Below are 17932 nucleotides of genomic sequence, written 5' to 3' on the forward strand. Positions count from 1 at the left end.
GCCGCAGGCGCAGCCTCCGGCTCCTGTCCCCTCCTCGGCGGGCGGGCCGAGGGTGGTGCCCTCTGCGCTGCTCCGCCCGCCAGCCCATCCGGAGGGGCCGGCCCAGCCAGGCCGGGGTCCGCGCGGGGCCTCCCGAGAGGCGGTAGGGGGCGCTGAGCAGTCTGGAGCCCGCGCCGGCTCCCTGCGGAGGCCGGGGAAGGAGAGGGGCGCCCGGGGCCGGGCAGGGGCGGGTCCGCGGGCACGTGGAGGGGCCGGGCCGGGTTGGCGGTTCCCTGCGTCCGGGCAGGAGGGGCTGCAGATGCCCGAGCTCCGCAGGGCTCAGGGATGGGGGTGCTGAGTGATCTACATCGGACGCCTCCGGGTCAGCCGGTTAGAAGCCGCTTCCCCTCTCCCCGTCCCAAGGGACTTGCAGCTCTGACAGGCCTGTCAGGGGTGAGCAGCAAAGCTGGGAGGATTCGGGGCGGATCGGGGCCGTCTTCCTTACTCCTTCCTTTCCCGGGGCTGCCCCAGGGAGGTGCACCCGGAGCAACCCGGCCTGCGGGGTGTGCGGGGGTGGAGGTTGGGAGGGCCCCGGAAGGGGTAGGCCGGAGGAGGGGAGCTCCACGGGCCGGGAGTCCACGCCCGGAACGCGGGCGTGGAGAGCAGAGGTCGCTTCTCCCTGGCTGGGCTCAAGGAGGAACCCGAGTCGCTGCTGCTGTCCCTCCGCTTTCGGGGAACGGTCTGCTGGTGCTCGGGGTTCTCTGTCAGGGGCCAGGGAAGGATAGAAAAGAGGGCGGAGCGCGCGCAGGGTGGACGGGCAGCTGAGCGACAGTGTGAGAGGAGCGGGGGCGGCGCCCAGGACGCGGACAGGGTGCGGGAGAGCCAGTAGTACCAGAAGGAAGGGCTATTTGGGAGGCAGAGGCGGGGCTCGGGGGGCGGGGGCAGTGCCCGGGGAGGGGGGGGGGCCCTGGGAGAGAAGCCGCCACCCAGGAGGAAGGGCCAGTGCGAGGGAAGAGCTGGTATTCAAGGGAGAGGGCAGTGCTAGGCCGAAGGGGTACGGAGGGGATCCGTGTCCAGTAAACGGGAACGCAGAGTACCAAGCTGGAGGGGGAGTGCCCAGGGGGCGGGAGCCAGGCTGAAGGGGCGGTGCGCGGGAAAACCAGGGCCTGGGGGAAGAGGGCAGTGTCGTGGGGTGCCGTATGAGGGGAGGGGACCATGCAGCCTTTCCATTTCTCCAAAGCGACGTCATGGCAAATTCCCAAACTGGACGGATCCGGCTCAGGTTACATCCAGAAGGGCCCAGCCGGCCCAGGCCGGCCCCGGCGTCCTTGGTGTCTCCTGGAGGGGCTGGGCACCTCTGGGGCGGGGTTCTTCTCCACCTGCCCTCGGCGAGGACTGTGCCCTTGGCGGGCACGAGGACCGGCGGGATAGGGCTAGGGCCTGGCCGCTCTGGGCCAAGGATCAAGGTCCCTGCCTGGGTTAGGCCCCCACGCATTCCAATCTTCTGGACTCAGACTCTGAAGAGCGCGCAGTAAAGCCCCAGCGTAGCAGAAGCCGCTCTACAGCCGCGGGAGGTTGGACCTATTGTTTCCCCGCCCTGGGCGGAGCCACCTGGCCGTGAGACCCGCCCTCAATGCCGAAGCCTCTCGGAAACAGTCTTTCGGGGAGGAAGTTAGGTAGCCCCGAGAGGAAGATTGTGGCGGAAGTGGTCGCGTTACCGCCTGTTTGTGCGCATGCGCTACTCTTGTCTAGCTGCCGCCTTTCTGGAGGTGCTTTTGCTCATCTCCCTTCTCCACGCGAGGGGGTGCGCGTACTCCCAGCCGTGGTCGCGCGTTAACCCCTTCTGCTGCTCTCCTGGCCCACTTGCGATGGCGGGCATCCTGTTTGAGGATATTTTCGATGTGAAGGATATTGACCCAGAGGGCAAGAAGTTTGACCGAGGTAAGTAAGGTACGAGGTTTGGAGGAAGACGCTAACCTCGCGGACATGTCCCTGGGCCCCATGCCCACCCAGCTCTTGTGGCCTGCTCCTACCAGCAGGTCCTGATGTAGGGACCTCCCTCAGGAAACACTTTATGAATGAGAAAACGGAGACTCAGCTCTCTGGCTTCACGCATGCCGTGCTGGGTGTCTGGATGGCCTTTTGTCATAGTGCTGGCAAACTCCTGAGCATCTTTATAATCGCTGCCTACTCTGTGCTAGACACTGTCTTGTGCGGCTCATACACCCTTTGCCTTACTTATTCTTAAGAGACCTCGGCCGGGCGCGATGACTCACGCCTGTAATCCCAGGACTTTGGGAGGCTGAGGCGGGTGGATCACTTGAGGTCAGGAGTTCGAGACCTGCCTGGCCATCATGGTGAAACCCTGTCTCTACTAAAAATACAAAAATGAGCCGGGTGTGGTGGTGGCGCGCCTGTAATCCCAGCTACTCGGTAGGCTGAGGCGGGAGAATCGCTTGAACCCAGGAGGCTAAAGTTGTGGTGAGCCAAGATCGAGCCACTACACTCCAGCCTGGGCGGCAGAGCCAGACTCCATTAAAAAAAAAAAAAAAATTATATATATATACGCTAAGCAGTTAACTAGTTAACTCTCAGAAAAGACTTCACTAAGCGCTAAAGATTCTGAGAGCGATACAAGAATATAGACTCTGAAGTTAGATTACTTGCTGTGCAGCCTTGGGTGAGTTACTCAAACTCTCAGAGAAAAACAGGGAAGGCACCACCCACCTCATGAAGACTCCTTTTTTTTTTTTTGAGATGGCGTCTCACTTTGTCACTCACACTGACTGGAGTGCAATGGTGTGATCTCGGCTTACTGCAACCTCTGCCTTCTGGATTCAAGCAATTCTCTTGCCTCAGCCTCCCAAGTAGCTGGGATTACAGGTGCCTGCCACCACACCCAGCTCGTTTTTGTATTTTTGGTAGAGATGGGGTTTCACCATGTTGGCCAGGCTGGTCTCCAACTCCTGACCTCCAGTGATCCACCTGCGTTAACCTCCCACAGTGCTGGGATGACAGGTGTGAGCCACCGCGCCTAGTCTCCATTTCTTTATTTTGTCATTGATCAATAATTTTCTCTTTGGTGTCTGTTTCTTTGCCTAGAGACTCAGATGTTTTTCAAGATGGATACCAGTCATTATACATCTTGATAACCCCCTCAGCACAGTGCCTAGCACAGAAAGAGGAAACCTTTGGATGATTCAATAACTTGCCCAGAGTCAGGTTCTCAGCCATCCAGGCAGGCCTAGAACCTGGATATTATTTGCTGCTGGAGTATCTTTAGTTGTTTTCTGGGGATTACGTTCACTTGCCACAGTTTTTCTCCTGATTTCCTCCTTGCATATCTGGGTCTGACTGAGCCTGCCTTAGAGGACATGAGAGACCAGTGGATGTAGGCTGGGTTAGATTGAGTATTCTGTTGCATACAATCCCACACTGTAGGATCTTCCCTGGGCCTGGCAATACCTCTCTTACTCTTTTTCCACTTTTCCCCAGTGTCTCGGCTACATTGTGAGAGTGAATCTTTCAAGATGGATCTCATCTTAGATGTAAACATTCAAATTTACCCTGTAGACTTGGGTAAGTATTGAACACAGACAATAATAAGAGGCTATTTGCTGCTTCAGCTATTCTTCACTCTCTGATATTGCTGTTATTTTTAGGTGACAAGTTCCGGTTGGTCATAGCTAGTACCTTGTATGAAGATGGCACCCTGGATGATGGTGAATATAACCCCACTGATGACAGGCCTTCCAGGTGAGGGAGTGGAGAAGGTGATACTTGAAATATGCCCTGAGGACTAAGTAGATAAGTGATATAGAAAGACTCTTCTGGCGGGGCACAGTGGTTCATGCCTGTAATCCCAGCACTTTGGGAGGTGGATCATGAGGTCAGGAGTTTGAGACCAGCCTGGGCAACATGGTGAAACCGCGTCTCTACTAAAATACAAAAAATTAATTGGGCATGGTGGTGGGCACCTGCATAGTCCCAGCTACTCAGGAGGCTGAGGCAGGAGAATTGCTTGAACCCAGGAAGCAGAGGTTGCAGTGAGCAGAGATTGGACCACTGAGTTCCAGGCTGGGCAACAGAACAAGACTCTGTCTCCAAAAAAAAGAAAAACGAAAGACTCTTCTTTAATTCCTAGAATAAATAATGATTAGCAGAATCTGAGTAACCTTAAGGAAATTTCTGCACTTAAGAATTCAAACAGACCAGGTACTATGGCTCACACATGTAATTCAAGCACTTTGGGAGGCTGAGTCAGGAGGATTGCTTGAGTCCAGGAGTTCAAGAGCAACCTGAGCAACATAGTGAAACCTCACTGCTACAAAAAAAAAAAAAAGCTGACCATGGTGGCATGTGCCTGTAGTTCCAGCTACCTGGGAAGCCAAGGTGGGAGGATTGCCTGAGCCAGGGAGATTGAGGCTGCAGTGAGCCACGATCATGCTACTGCACTCCAGCCTGAGCAACAGAGCAAGACCCTGTCTCAAAAAAAAAAAAAAGATAAAAAATTTCAAACAACCAGGTATTTATAACAGTGATTACATGCTTGTGAGTTGTAGCTTTTTGAAGGCTGAGAAGATGACCGCTCTGTGGGTCTTGTGTCTTGGGAGGGAGTTTGGTGTAATGGAAAGGCTTTGGCACCCCGCTCGAGTTGATTTCTGAGCTCTACCACTTACTTGCTAAGTAAGCTTGATCTCCTTCAGCCTGTTTCCTCATCAGTAAACTAGAGATGGTCCTGCCTAGCTCACAGAATTGCTGTGAGGACTAAATGGCGTCATGTTTATAATGTGCCTGTTGTTAAAATGCTGGCATCGAGTTACCAGTTACCATTTTTAAATGGCATCTTTTATATTGTTAATTACTGTTAAGAATAACTTTGCTACTCTTGCTCCATAGGGCTGACCAATTTGAGTATGTAATGTATGGGAAAGTATACAGGATTGAGGGAGACGAAACTTCTACTGAAGCGGCAACACGCCTGTAAGTTACATGATCTTGTGAGGATTGTTTTCCCCCTCCCTGTTCTGAGACTTTGAGTTATGCTTCTGCTTCCTCTGTTGGGTCCTTCTCCTTAGGCACCTCAGACATAGGTGGGAACTAGAAAGAAATGGTTATTAGAGCAGTTTCCAGTCTGAATTGTAGACTGCCCTTTGTCAGGCCCTCCTGGCCTAGTGGTCCAGAAGAGAAACTGGTCATCTCCCTGTTAAAGTATGGAGGAACCAAATGCAGCATTAAGTGATTATACTATTAGGCTGTGTGTGTGTGTGTGTGTGTGTGTCTTTTCCTTAAAATCTTATTAAAACAATATGTGCTGTTTGTAAGTAATTTGAAATGCGGAAGAGAATGTGAAGAAGAAAAAAAACCCTGTCATTCCATACCCAGAGAGAACCTTTTACATAGACTTTTTTGCATATCCTAGTGTTCTTTTTTTAAATTTATTTTTAATTTTTTGTTAATATCCTAGTGTTCTTAACATCTATATTTTTCCTTTGAGACTGCGGTGTTAATTACCTTTTTTCTGCTTTTTGCTTAACATTATGTAAAACATGTTTTGGCCGGGCGTGGTGGCTCACACCTGTAATCCCAACATTTTGTGAGGCCGAGGTGGGTGGATCACCAGGTCAGGAGTTTGAGACCAGCCTGGCCAACATAGTGAAACCCCGTCTCTACTAAAAAAATTACAAAAAATTAGCTGGGCATGGTGGCAGGTACCTATAATCCAGGTACTTGGGAGGCTGAGCCAGGAGAGTTGCTTGAACCCAGGAGGCGGAGGTTGCAGTGAGCTGAGATCTTGTGCCATTGCACCCCAGCCCAGGAGACAGAGAGAGACTCCGTCTCAAAAAAAAAGAAAAAGAAAAAGAAAATGTTTCCCCATGTTAGTGTAAAGCTTTCTTAAACATTTTAATAGTTAGATAACATTTCAGTAAGTGGATCCCATTCCCCTGATTTGGAGCATATAGGTGTTTTTCGACTTTGCTAATAGAAAGAACAATGCTGGCTGGGCGCAGTGGCTGATGTCTCTAATCCCAGCACTCTAGGAGGCTGAGGTGAGTGGATCACCTGAGGTTGAGAGTTTGAGAGCAGCCTGACCAACCTGGAGAAACCCCATCTCTATTAAAAATATAAAATTAGCCAGGTGTGGTGGTGTACACCTGTAATCCCAGCTACTTGGGAGGCTGAGGCAGGAGAACTGCTTGAAACCGGGAGGCAGAGGTTGCGGTGAGCCAAGATCACACCACTGCACTCCAGCCTGATCAACAAGAGAGAAACTCTGTCCCAAAGAAAAAAAGAACAGTGCCTTACACATATCTGTACATTCATCTTTGTCAGAATTTTGGTTCCTAGTGACAAAACAGTAGAAAGATGTTATTCTCTTTGTTAGGCTGAGATGGAGAGCTGCTGAGTAGTAGCTGCTCCAGACTCATGGCATGCGGCCTTCTGTTTCAGCTCTGCCTACGTGTCCTATGGGGGCCTGCTCATGAGGCTGCAGGGGGATGCCAACAACCTGCATGGATTTGAGGTGGATTCCAGAGTTTATCTGCTGATGAAGAAGCTAGCCTTCTGAACCTCGCCTGAAGCCAGCCTTGCTGCCACGTCACTCAGGTCCTGGACATCGTTCTAGCTTGAGTTGCAGCTGCTCTTGATTACCTGTTGAGGAGGGGCTGGTTCCCTGTCCACTGTGGCTGCATCTTTAACTGGCCTGCACTCAGTTAGAAACTCACTCGCCTGTGAAAGACACAGTGGGAGAGCTTAAAATCAATAGGAAGCTTTGTGTATATGATTTTTAATCAAATGTTACTTTTTCAGACTGCCCCTCCCCTTTTTGTAAAAAGTTCGTTTACTGTAAAATCATTTTTTCCAATTTGTCTGTGGTGTACTGTTTCTGGCCCGCAGCCAGCTGATCACTTGCCATTGTAGGATCTATTCCAGCCTTTTGGTATCTGGGTTCAGGGTTATCCCAGTCTCCTGGCTGACTGTTCCCAACGTTTATCCTCCAGTGTGGTTTTCTGTCTGGGAGAGGGAGTGTTGTGCTTTTGGCTCCTGAGGGCACCCCAGGCCCAGAAGATACCACCCATTTGGCACAGAAGTTTGAATTGGCAAGGAGCCCTGCTCGTGTCCTTCCAACACTTTCAGTCTCTTAGAGAGTCAGTTCACATTGACTTGAATGAGTCACTTGCATAGTCTCATTATTTCATTATTTTTGTGGAAGATTTGGGTAGAGGCTTTTAGCTACAGGCATGGGGGATGACTCTGAAGAGTCGGAGGAGAGGACTTGGTGCTTCCGGAGGCAGGTGGAGGAGCTGGCTCTCTGCTCTACATTCCAGTGGTGACCCGGGAGGGAGGGTAAGTGGAAGTGGACAGGGCAGCAATACCAATGAAGTTGGCAGGCCAGAGGCAGGGCCAGTGCCAGGATAATGCAGCAGCCTGACTACAGTCACCAACTTATGAGTTGGGGAAGAAAAAGTATTAAGGAAATGGCTATGATGATAAGGACTCCAGCATGTGAGCTGGCTCTTCTGCTTGGTATTAGAGGTCTCTAGGAAAGCATGTGGGATTCTGTTTTCCCCTAAGAAGTTTAGGGCTAACAATCTGAAAAGGTTCTCTGTGTGTATTAAACAGTTGTCTGTTTGATCTGGCTTTGCCTGGGAGCTGGTCCCCCTGCTGGGATACCTGGGGTATTTCCTTCCCCATCATTTTCAAGTCTTTACATGAGGTGTTAGAAATAGTATTTAGGGAAATGGGTTGAAAATGAACGGCCTCAGCAGGGAGGAGGAAGAGGTGTTTCTTTTACCTTACTTTGGGTGGAATAGGGGGAGTAGATATACTGGGGGTTGGGATGAATTTTTATGAAATCCTGGAATCTTTCCATGAGATGAGTTTTTTTTTTGTGGGGTTGGAGAAGAACATATTTAAATTAGAGTGAGAGAAATGGATTACCTGTAATAGTGTGTAGGTTACCACGGACTGTCCTGGTGGTCCTTGGGTAGCAGAAAAAAGAACTGGCATAACATTGGATAGGGATAGGAGTGTTCTGGTTGTGTTTTTTGTGTTAGTGGGAAGAAGGGATGGGACCAACCAGACTGATCTAGGAATCGGTTAGATTTGTACGTAATAGGGGCAGGTAAGTTTATACTGGAGAAGCCCATGAGTGATTTGCATTTACCCTCAACTGGAGTAAGTCAAATGCCAATACGAGATGCCTGGAAGTTTCTGGCCACATTTGCAGTTTGCCATTCCTGTCTGTCATTCGTCTGTGCTGAGAACCCATCACTGACTGGTGCCATTGGTGTATCCTGTCCCAGGTGCTGGCACTTCCGTGTGCTATGAAGTGTTTCATTTGATTGTTACATTTACCCTCGCTCCATATGTCAGTAAGTTACAGTTTCCGCTTACCGTTCCCTTGACTACATTCTAGAATTTGTAGTGTGGATGAGCTAATTATCTCCCATGTAGAAACTGACACTATTTGAGATTTGGACATTTTTGAGCTCTGTGCATTTGTTGATTCCTTCTCTATGGAAACTATTCTGTCCTTGAAGGGAGAGTGGGACATGGGGAGATGTCTAAATTGGTCACCTCCACCAAAAACATTGGTTTTCTCCTCAAATGGATCTACTCCCTAAGGACTTGGATGTCTTTCCCAGTAAATAGAATCATTCAGTGACATATAGGACAGTGTAACAAACTGGGGAGAGTATGGACCTAGAGTGAGGTCAGACTGGGTGCCTCCTCTCTGGCCTGCAGGCTGTGGCACCACTGATAACTCACCTGGCTTCTCTGAGCCTCAGTTTCCTCATCTCTAAAATAGAAAACTCTGCCTTACAGAGTTGTGTCAAAGTTACAAAAGGTAAGGTACACAAGGTTCCTGGCACATTGCCTTTCATTCCACTGCTTTGGAATGCCTTTGGTGACCCTGGGGTATTTGTGGCAGTGTTTGGATTTCTGGGTTCCTGGCTCCTCTACCTCTGTGGTAGCCTCTCCTTCCTCTGGGGTGGGGGAGAGGAAGAAGCTTCCACTAATTTTCCTGCAGGAACCTCTGGAGGCAGCAGGTTGACTTTTGCAATGGAGTGTGTGTTTTTGTGCAACATAAACCTTTTCCTGAGCACCAGAGCAGCACTTATTTGCAATGCCCCATAAGCCTGACTCCTTTTGTAGAGAGCCCCTGGCGGAGTTCCTGGTGGTCATGCAGGGCTGCTTTTTAGGTGCATTTGCGGGAACTGGGAAGTGAGCCTTCCACTTGCACTGGGCTTGGGCTTGTTCTGCTGCGGGAGCTCAAGGAGCCTGACTCGTGCCACTTCCTGCACTTCCCCCTGACCTCCACAGGAGGGAGGCAGGCATCCATGCCTGGCAACGCCTCCTGCTGAGCTGCCAAAGCTCTGGCTGTTTGCTCAGCTGGCATATCCAGGTCCTGTCTTTACTGAACTGTCTGCACAGGCTTACCTGGGGTGTGAGGCTCTCCAAGGCTTCCTGTTAGCTTTTTTGTTGGGGGCGGAAGGGCGAGGGGATCTATTGCCACCCTCGAAGAACATCTTTCCTTTGCTTTTTAGGGAGTTTTCGGGTGCTCTCATTTATTCCTTATATAGGCTCACTTTTGTCTATTGTATAGGGACAGGCTTTCTAAGAGACAGCCTATTCATTTCTCCAGAGTAAAGATCTGTTAAGAATATGGGATCAGAGTCCCACTGAGAATGATAATAAAGGGATGGGGGCATTGGAAGGCCTTGAACTTGAAGCAAAGGAAACTACCCTTTCTCTGTTTTTTGACGCAAGGTTAGTCCCTCCCTCTGTTCAAATGCCAGGCCAGCCCAGGCCTTTGCAAAATTATCATAGAAAAAGAGCATATAGAGAAGCAGTGAGTTGCAAATTTCTGCAGAAAACAGACCAAAGATCTAGCTGCTCTGATGAATATTGTTGATAGCTTTAAAAAATAGCTTCTGAGGCCAGGCGTGGTGGCTCATGCCTGTAATCTCAGCACTTTGGAAGGCCAAGGCAGGTGGATCACCTCAGGTCAGGAGTTTGAGACCAGCCTGGCCAACAGTGAAACCCTGTCTCTACCAAAAATATAAACATTACCCAGGCATGGTGGCTCATGCCTATAGTCCCAGCTACTCGAGAGGCTGAGGCAGGAGAATCGCTTGAACCTGGGAAGTGGAGGTTGCAGTGAGCAGAGATCGTGCCATTGCACTCCAGCCTGGGTGACAGAGTGAGACTCCATCTAAAAAACAAAAAAAAATTCTGAAGGTTTCTAATGTACAGTGAAAAATGATCCTTTTTCAGTCCTGTGTATTCCCTTTTCCAGGGCTTCAGTCTTCAGGAGAAAGTAGGAAATCTTGTCCAGTTGTCCCCTAGGGGCTCCCCACGGGGAAGGTAGCTGCACATGAGACAATGCTGACATCAGCAGTGCCTGAGAACCTTACCCTTCCTGAGACAGATTCTGGGAGTGGGTGTGGGATGTGTTTAGAGTAGGGCTGGTAGGGGTGGGCGTAGGAGCAGAAGGGTCAGGAAGGCGGGGGGTGGAGCTGGATCACAGGGGTGGGCAAGGTGGGTGAGAGGGAAGAATGTGTGCTGCCCAGTAGCGGGATGGGTTGGGGAAGAATATCTAGGCTGGAGGTTGGGTGGCAGGGAGCCTGTGTCTGATGTTCCTGGGGGAAAGGTCCAGGGTTCTTAGGGTCCTGCGTGAGGGTCCAGGAAAGAGTCCATAAGTTCCATTCATCTGGTGTGTCCTGTTCAGGTACCTGGGGATTGGTCCAGGGACTGGAGGTTTGGTTCAGCAGACCAGGAATCTTGGCTCTGAATCCCAGCTGCTGCTTCAGGAGCCCAGAGTCAGTAGTTCTGGCCGAGGCAGTAAAGTTTGTCTCCAACAATCCAGAAGTCCTGTGTGGGAGCTCGTTCAGTGTGAGGACTGGAGAGGTTCTGCTTGGGACAGCTGTGGTAGGTGGGGCCTGCCTGTGCAGAGGGTGGGCCGTCCTACAATCAGCAGGAAACGCACCTTTCCTCGGAGCAGGTGTTGGAAGCTCAGGAAGATGTCATTGGGATCCTTGTGAGCTGTGGTCCTTCCCTGTGGAGGAAACTGAGGGCAGAGGATGGCCCTGAGGCCAGAGACCAGGGCCCGATCTCAGACCTCCCTTGTCTAAGTAGGAAAGGCAGGATAGCAGCACCCAGGAGTTGTGGCTGGCAGGGAGCACTCTCAGGAGACCAGCTCCTCTGGCCTTGAGCTCCCTGGAAGACCGCTTCTTCCTTCAGGCCTTCTAGGGGAATGAGTCAGAAAGGAACATTTTCTACAGATGCCTGGACTGGGGACTTACCTGGGTTCCAAGGAGGCCCTGGAGGGCCCCAAGGAGGAGACGGACCTGTCCAGAAAGCTGCCCCAGCAGGGATGAGAGGCAAGTGGGTCCCAGTTGTCCCCGTGCTGCCATCACTCCCTCCAGCAGGAGGGTCACAGCTCCCAGAATGTCCTGTGCCTTAGTCTGCTCCTGAGAAAGAGATGGAAGGGAGAAGCGTACTGCTTCAAAGGGCACATTAAGAGCGGGTGGGGAGCCTGTAGGAGTAGCCAGCAGAGTGAATCATACGGGCTGAGACCTGGACCGGACCAGGGTCCCACCCAGCGCAGGAATTCCTTCACAGTCTCCCGACAGTTGGTCAGCAGCCTCTGCTTCAAAAACGCCGGCGTCCGAGGATCCAGTGGACTTCAGTGAGGAGAGATCCTTGTTTTCTTATGTTGCTGACATCTGCCCTGTTACAGCTTTTACCTCTTGGTTCTAGTGCTGCAAATCTACTTTTTCTGCTTCAAAGCCTTAGGACCAAACGATTTTTAAACTGAATGAAGGCCGGGCATGGTGGTTCACACCTATAATCCCAGCACTTCGGGAGGCCGAGGTGGGTGGATCACCTCGGGTCAGAAGTTTTAGACCAGCCCGGCCAACATGGCGAAACCCTGTCTCTACTAAAAATACAAATATTAGCTGGGTGTGGTGGCAGAACCTGTAATCCCAGTTACTCAGGAGGCTGAGGCAGTAGAATCACTTGAACCCAGGAGGCAGAGGTTGCAGTAAGCCAAGACTGTGCCATTGCACTCCAGCCTGAGGGATACAGTGAGACTCCATCTCAAATAATAATAATAATAATAAAACTCTAAATGTAGATATGAGATACTATCATAATGATCATAAAGATAAAAAGAAAGGACTGGCCGGGCATGGTGGCTCATGCCTGAAATTGCAGCTCTTTGGGAGGCCAAGGCGGGCAAATGACCTGAGGTCGGGAGTTTGAGACCAGCCTGCCCAACTTGGAGAAACCCCGTCTCTACTAAAAATGCAGAATTAGCTGGGCGTGGTGGCACATGCCTGTAATCCCAGCTACTTGGGAGGCTGAGGCAGGAGAATCGCTTGAACCCGAGAGGCGGAAGTTGCAGTGAGCCGAGATTGCGCTATTGCACTCCAGCCTGGGCGACAGAGCGAGACTCTGTCTCAAAAAAAAAAAAAAAGAAAAATAGAAAAGAAAGGATTACAAGGGACGTGTAGGACCTGTCCTTCTTCCCTGATCCAGTCCCGAGAAGAAAAGATGTAGGGCTCTTGAGATAGATTTTAGTTTTTAAAACTATTCCTCATTGAACATGTTTCTAGTCTTACTGTTCAGGCTGCTTCTTCCTGGACACATGTTAGTTTAATATGATTCCTCTTAATAAATTAGCATGTGTCTTCAGGGGGATGTCCAGTGTTCAGGCCAGTATATTTAAGTATAGTCCGCTCAGAGTTCTCTAGAAGCATTTCCACAATGGGGATGCTAACCATCGAACAGACAAGAATTAGTAGCTTTAAGAATAGCTGCTTCAAGAAGTAGCAATTAAAAAAAAAAAAAGAAAAAGATGATAAAAAAGAATAGCTCCTTCAGTAATGTTACATGGTAAGTTTGGGGCCAATGCTCCGAGATGCTTTTCACAGGAAGTGCTAGGGCCAGAAGTTTAAACGATGGAAGCAGGGCATTGTGGCCTGAAAGCTGGAATAGGACTTGACTCTTTAATGTACACATGTAGAATTTTACATCTCTGTTTTCTCGCCTTGTTTTTGACTTAGTTTTTCAGTGGCTGGAACCTTGATTCAGTCTTTCGTTATTGTAGTGGTACTCCCCAGCTTTGTGTCATCTGTGGATGACATAGGAGTCTTGCTTCTTCATGACAATTGAAGAAGATTGAACAGGAATAGGTCAAAGTCATGAGAGATTTCTCTCCAGCTTTTCAAGGTGTTCAGCTTTAAATCTGTTAACATATTGAACTTGCAAGCCATCACCTTATCCACAGGATATCATCATAGGTGAATGTAGATTGGGTTAGGGTGGCCAAGCTGAAGGTGAGCTGTTTTTAAAAAGCTCAAGAGTTTTGGAGAATCCATGGGAAGCAGCAGGAGACTGAAGTCAGAACTCAGGGAAGCCAAGGTTAGGGACAGCTTTCTTACTGTCTGGGTTTTCCACTCTCCCAAGCTAAAGTCCACAGTAGGCAGCAGGACAGGTGTGGGCAAAGGGCTAACATCTGGGCACTGGCTCTGTTGAAAAAGATGGGTGGGGGAAGAAGGAAGCTGAAATAGAGAGGGATATGGGAGCCTAATGAGCAGGACAGTCCTCCACGACTACTATATCTAGGCGAGAGCTTTTAAATTGCAAAGTATAATCCTTGTCAGGGAGTGTGATCAGTAGGTGGTGACAATATGGGAAGAATAGTCATTGGGTCAAGGAGTTAGGAGGTGATGGAGGGTGACACCGGGGAGTGAGGGTGTCTTACCACTTACGTGGATAAAGGGGATTATGTTGGGAGTTCTCACCAGTCTGCTGTGAAGGACATGGGAGTCACGCAGCAGTTTACTGAGGACTCGGAGGTCACAGGCAGGAGGAGCCGGGCTGGACAGAGTTAGGCTTGCAGTTAGGAGAAGCATGACCACGAGGAGCAGTTCTAGATGAGGAGAGGTGAGGTTGGAAGATAAGGAGGAAATCACTGTCAGCTGGTATTTCAGGAGTTCCCATTCAGGACCCAGACCTGAAATCCAGGGAATCCACTTCTCAGACCCCTTATTTTTGGGAGAATGAGTCCCCCGCCCCCTGCCCCTGCAGCCTGTCTCCTTTCTCTCTCCCTTCCTCCCATGTTTCCATCTGGCCCTGGCCCCTCAAGTGTGATCTTACCAGTCAGCTCCATTCTGGCCAGGGTGTCTGGCTGGCATGGCTCCCTGTTTGGGGCCTCTCCCCCAAATCCTTCCAGGGGCCATGGAGGCGGCTTGGACTCTTACACTTCTGGGCAGAGTAGGGTGGGGCAAAGGTGGGCCGAGGAGGAGGACTCTATCCTGCAAGCGGCAAGAACAGTGACCATTTAACTGAGTTTCAGGAAGAGACTACCTGCAAGGGAAGCAGAGGCTTGGGAGGCTTGAGATGCTGGCCAGCCTGGAACTGCCGAAACTCTGACTTCTCTCACATTTTCTTGTGATGAAAGCATATGGTGGGCCAGGCGCGGTGGTGCACGCCTGTAATCCCAGCACTGTGGGAGGCCGAGGCAGGTAAATCACCTGAGGTCAGGAGTTCCAGACCAGCCTGACTAACATGGTACAACCCTGTCTCTACTAAATACAAAAAAATTAGCTGGGCGTGGTGGTGCATGCCTGTAATCCGAGCAACTTGGGAGGCTGAGACAGGAGAATTGCTTGTACCTGGGAGGTGGAAGTTGCAGTGAGCCGAGATGGTGCCATTGCACTCCAGCCTGGGCAACAAGAATGAAACTCCGGGCTCCTCAGTGAATCTGACGTGGATTTGGTGCCACCTACCCCTGCTGAGAACAGCAGGACATGGTATGTATGCACACATCTTACTTGGCCTTAAATGCTGAGCAACCTTGGTTGTTAGGTCAGAGAAAATCTGGGATGTGATAGAGAATGAAAGCATTGTGGCTTCAGCAGGGAGAAGGGAGTGAAAAATGGGATACTGGGCCTGGGTGAGGAACTGGCAAACATGTACAATGTGTTGACAGGCAACTTCTGTGGTGGTGCATGGGGTTCGGGCAGGGAATTGCACAGAGCTGTAACTGGGACCACTAGCTGTAACTAGAGGTCAGGATTAAAAGGTGGTATGGGAGAAATTAAACTCTCTTTCTTTCCCTTTCTACCCCTACACATAAAAGCCTCTGGAGCTTTTCTTTGCACTCTAAGTCCTGAAAGACTCTGTTTTCTGAGGCCAAGAGATGGGCTAACAACAGTCCTGGGACTTCCTTCCATCACCTGCTGGGTGATGCCCACCTTAGGGGCTGACCTTGCCTTAGGCGCCCCCCAACGTATCTGTCTCCTAGCTCAAACCTGCCTCCCTGCCCCCTCAGCAGACCCCTTCCGGTTCCTTCACAGGACCCCCCACATGGCTTCCTCCTCCTTTCACAAGTTGTGCAAAGAGGTTTGCACCTGATTCAATATTGGGATTTCCTGTAGGTCTGTCAACATGCATGGGCCCTCCTCCCGTTACCCTCTCCTTGCGCCCTGGCTTGCCCGGCCCAGCTTCCCCACCCCGGGATTCAGAACCTTAAGCTAACAAGGAATGACCAGCTAGGAATGGGGACTGGGGCTGTGTCCACCTTAGTGCTGTGTTCACTAAGCCCTATGTACCTCCCTCTCTTATTTTCTCCCTGGGCTCTTGTCACCTTTCCTCAGGGCCAGTCAGGGCTGTGCTGTATTCCACCAAGTAAGTGATCAGTCCCTCAGAAACCAGCACCCCACCCCCTACCCCTGCTCTGTCCTGCTCCTCCCATTCTGGGAAGGCTACACTCTTCTCGACAAAGGTCAGTGCCTGTAGGTTCCAGTTTGCCTGCCCCTCCCCCAGCTGGGAGCCCATTTCTCTTTGCTGTCCTCTCTACCCTCACATAACCCCACACGCTGCTTGCCACTCACCAGGTGGAGAGGGGCTCAAGGACCCAGGTGCACAGTAGGCCGCACTCTGGGGAGCAGATGGGTAGGAAGATGTGGCGGTGGGATACAGCCCCTCCAATGGCAGCAGGTCACACGCCTGCCTGGGCCACCTCTGCCCAATCAGAGGAGGGAGCCACCAGACACTGGCGAAGGCCCCCGGAAGTGACGCCTTCTCTTCCCTGGAGCCCCTGCCTGGACCAGGGTCCACTCCTCCACCCACATACAGCACAGAGAAGATCTGGATAGGGGGATCCATCTTTTCCTGGCGATGGGCAACCTGGGACCTGGAAAGGGACAGGAGCAGACGTTTTTTTTCCCCCAGGAGGACTTTGGCAGGACGTTTGTGTCATTGGGGAAGAGGCACACAGGTCTTGTTTTAGATCAGGGCACTTTTCAATTCCTGGCTCTCCAAATTTCGTTTCCCTGGACATTACACCTGCTGCTGAAATGCAATAGGATACTTGCTTTTCTTTCTATAACCCCCTAGGGAGTCCTGTCTTGTTATTCCCCCTTTCCAAGAGGGAATACGGATATTGCCTGTATAAGAGAGAAATCTCCTGTTACGGGTTGGCGTTACGGGGAAAGGGTTTAGATGGGTCAAGAGGACTGTCAGAAGTGTGTGTGTGTGTGTGCATGCATGCACTGGTTAAGCCTTGGCTGAGGTGCTGGGGTCCAGTGGCTTGGATGGCTACACGCAGACCTCTGTGCCCAGGGCCCTCCTTTGCTTGTTCTGTCTCCCTTCCATCTCCTACCGTTCCACATGTGACAAGAGGAACACCCAGGCCCGTGTGGCCCTGTCTTAGGAGAGACAGCTGCTGGACCTCCCCGGCAGACACCTCCCTGCTGGCTCCCCTTTTCCTTTGGCCCTAGCTCCAGCTCCTTTCGTTCTTCCCAGTCCCAGTCTCCCCACAGTCTCTGTCCTCAGGGGCTTCCTGGCCTGACCTTGTTACCATCATCCCCCGCCCCCCAGAACTTCCTCGGCCTCTCTCCCGTTCCTCCTCGCCAAGGATGGGCATGCCTGCTGAGAAGTGTGGCCTAGATCCTGGAATTTTCCTGCTCAGCCAGACGAGATGTCTCCTAAGATTAGGAAGGAGGGTGCTGGGACGCCTGGGAGGATGGTGGGTGTGTGTGGGTGGGAGGGACAGGGAGGCAGGCGCCACCACCGAACCAAGATAAAGGAGGTTGGGAGTGGGCTGGAGAGGCAGAGGGTCTCTTGGGTGAAGGAAGGGGGTGAGAAAGCAAGAGGGGACATTGGAATGGGTCTGAGGATACGTTACAATGAGAGGGAGACACTGTCACTCCACAGAAAGGGGGTAACAGCAGAATGAGGAGCGGCCTCAGAGAGGAGGTAAGGAGGCAGGCTAGGCAGTGAGAGGCTGGCGTGGGGTTTGAGGGGTGCTGTGGACCCAGGCAGGGGGGAGATCCGTTGATGGGGCTTTCTTGTACATTGTCATCTGCAAGGGCAAGTCTTCATCCTTCGGGCGGGCAGAACAGAACCGGGTCCTCGCTCACTGAGCGGTCCAGGCCTCAGGCCTAGCCTCTGCCCCTCCCTGGCCAGAGTCTCCCGTCCTGGGCTGGCCACCGACCTCCTGGTCCAGCCGCCCTGTGGCCGCCGGCGGGGGGGCGGGGGGGCTCCGGGCCCGCCTCTCCTCCCCCTCTTCGCGCCCCCTGGTCCCTCCCCTCCCCCTCCCCCGCCCCTCCCTCCTCCCCTGCCCGGTCCCAGCCCCTCCCTCCCCTCCCCCACCCGCGATCCGGGCCGCCGCCGCTGGGCCGGACCCCCCGGGCTCAGCCCGGCCCCTCGCCGAGCCGCCGCCGCCGCCCCGTTTGCTGAGGAGGAGGCCCCCGGCCGGGGCGTTGGGCGCGAGGCATAAAACGGGCCGGAGCCGGCGCCCGGGGCAGTAGAGCCGCGTACGGCCCGGGTCAGTGCCCGCCTGCCTGCCCGCGCTCCTCCCTGCTGCTCCTCCCGCCCCGCCCGGCCCGGCGCCGACTCTGCGGCCGCCCGACGAGCCCCTCGCGGCACTGCC

The 17932-nt window shown here is 52.1% G+C and overlaps 2 protein-coding genes across 3 annotated transcripts; one reads left to right on the top strand and one right to left on the bottom strand.

Moving 5' to 3' along the window:
* Positions 1–158: 158 nt before the first annotated feature.
* On the top strand, positions 159–6844 carry POLR2H (RNA polymerase II, I and III subunit H). 2 transcript variants are annotated; one of them, XM_035275288.3, is made up of 5 exons: positions 159–432; positions 3475–3558; positions 3642–3735; positions 4879–4962; positions 6430–6844. In XM_035275288.3, exons 2-5 carry the CDS (start codon positions 3510–3512, stop codon positions 6545–6547), a joined length of 345 nt encoding a protein of 114 aa, XP_035131179.1. In that variant the 5' UTR covers positions 159–432; positions 3475–3509; the 3' UTR covers positions 6548–6844. The 2 variants fall into 2 exon arrangements, with proteins under 2 accessions (XP_035131179.1, XP_002758180.3); XM_002758134.7 differs by lacking the exon at positions 159–432 and adding an exon at positions 1726–1920.
* Positions 6845–10361: 3517 nt separating this feature from the next.
* On the bottom strand, positions 10362–17492 carry THPO (thrombopoietin). The gene is given in 14 exon segments (XM_035275282.2): positions 10362–10495; positions 10497–10530; positions 10532–10629; positions 10631–10733; positions 10735–10933; positions 10936–11053; positions 11289–11456; positions 13434–13520; positions 13797–13924; positions 14152–14309; positions 15891–15959; positions 15961–15989; positions 15991–16192; positions 17355–17492. Coding segments are annotated over 14 exon segments (1500 nt in total). The 5' UTR covers positions 17363–17492; the 3' UTR covers positions 10362–10396.
* Positions 17493–17932: the final 440 nt, after the last annotated feature.

This window comes from Callithrix jacchus, chromosome 15, assembly GCF_049354715.1.
Source record: "Callithrix jacchus isolate 240 chromosome 15, calJac240_pri, whole genome shotgun sequence".
Lineage (NCBI taxonomy): Eukaryota > Metazoa > Chordata > Mammalia > Primates > Cebidae > Callithrix > Callithrix jacchus.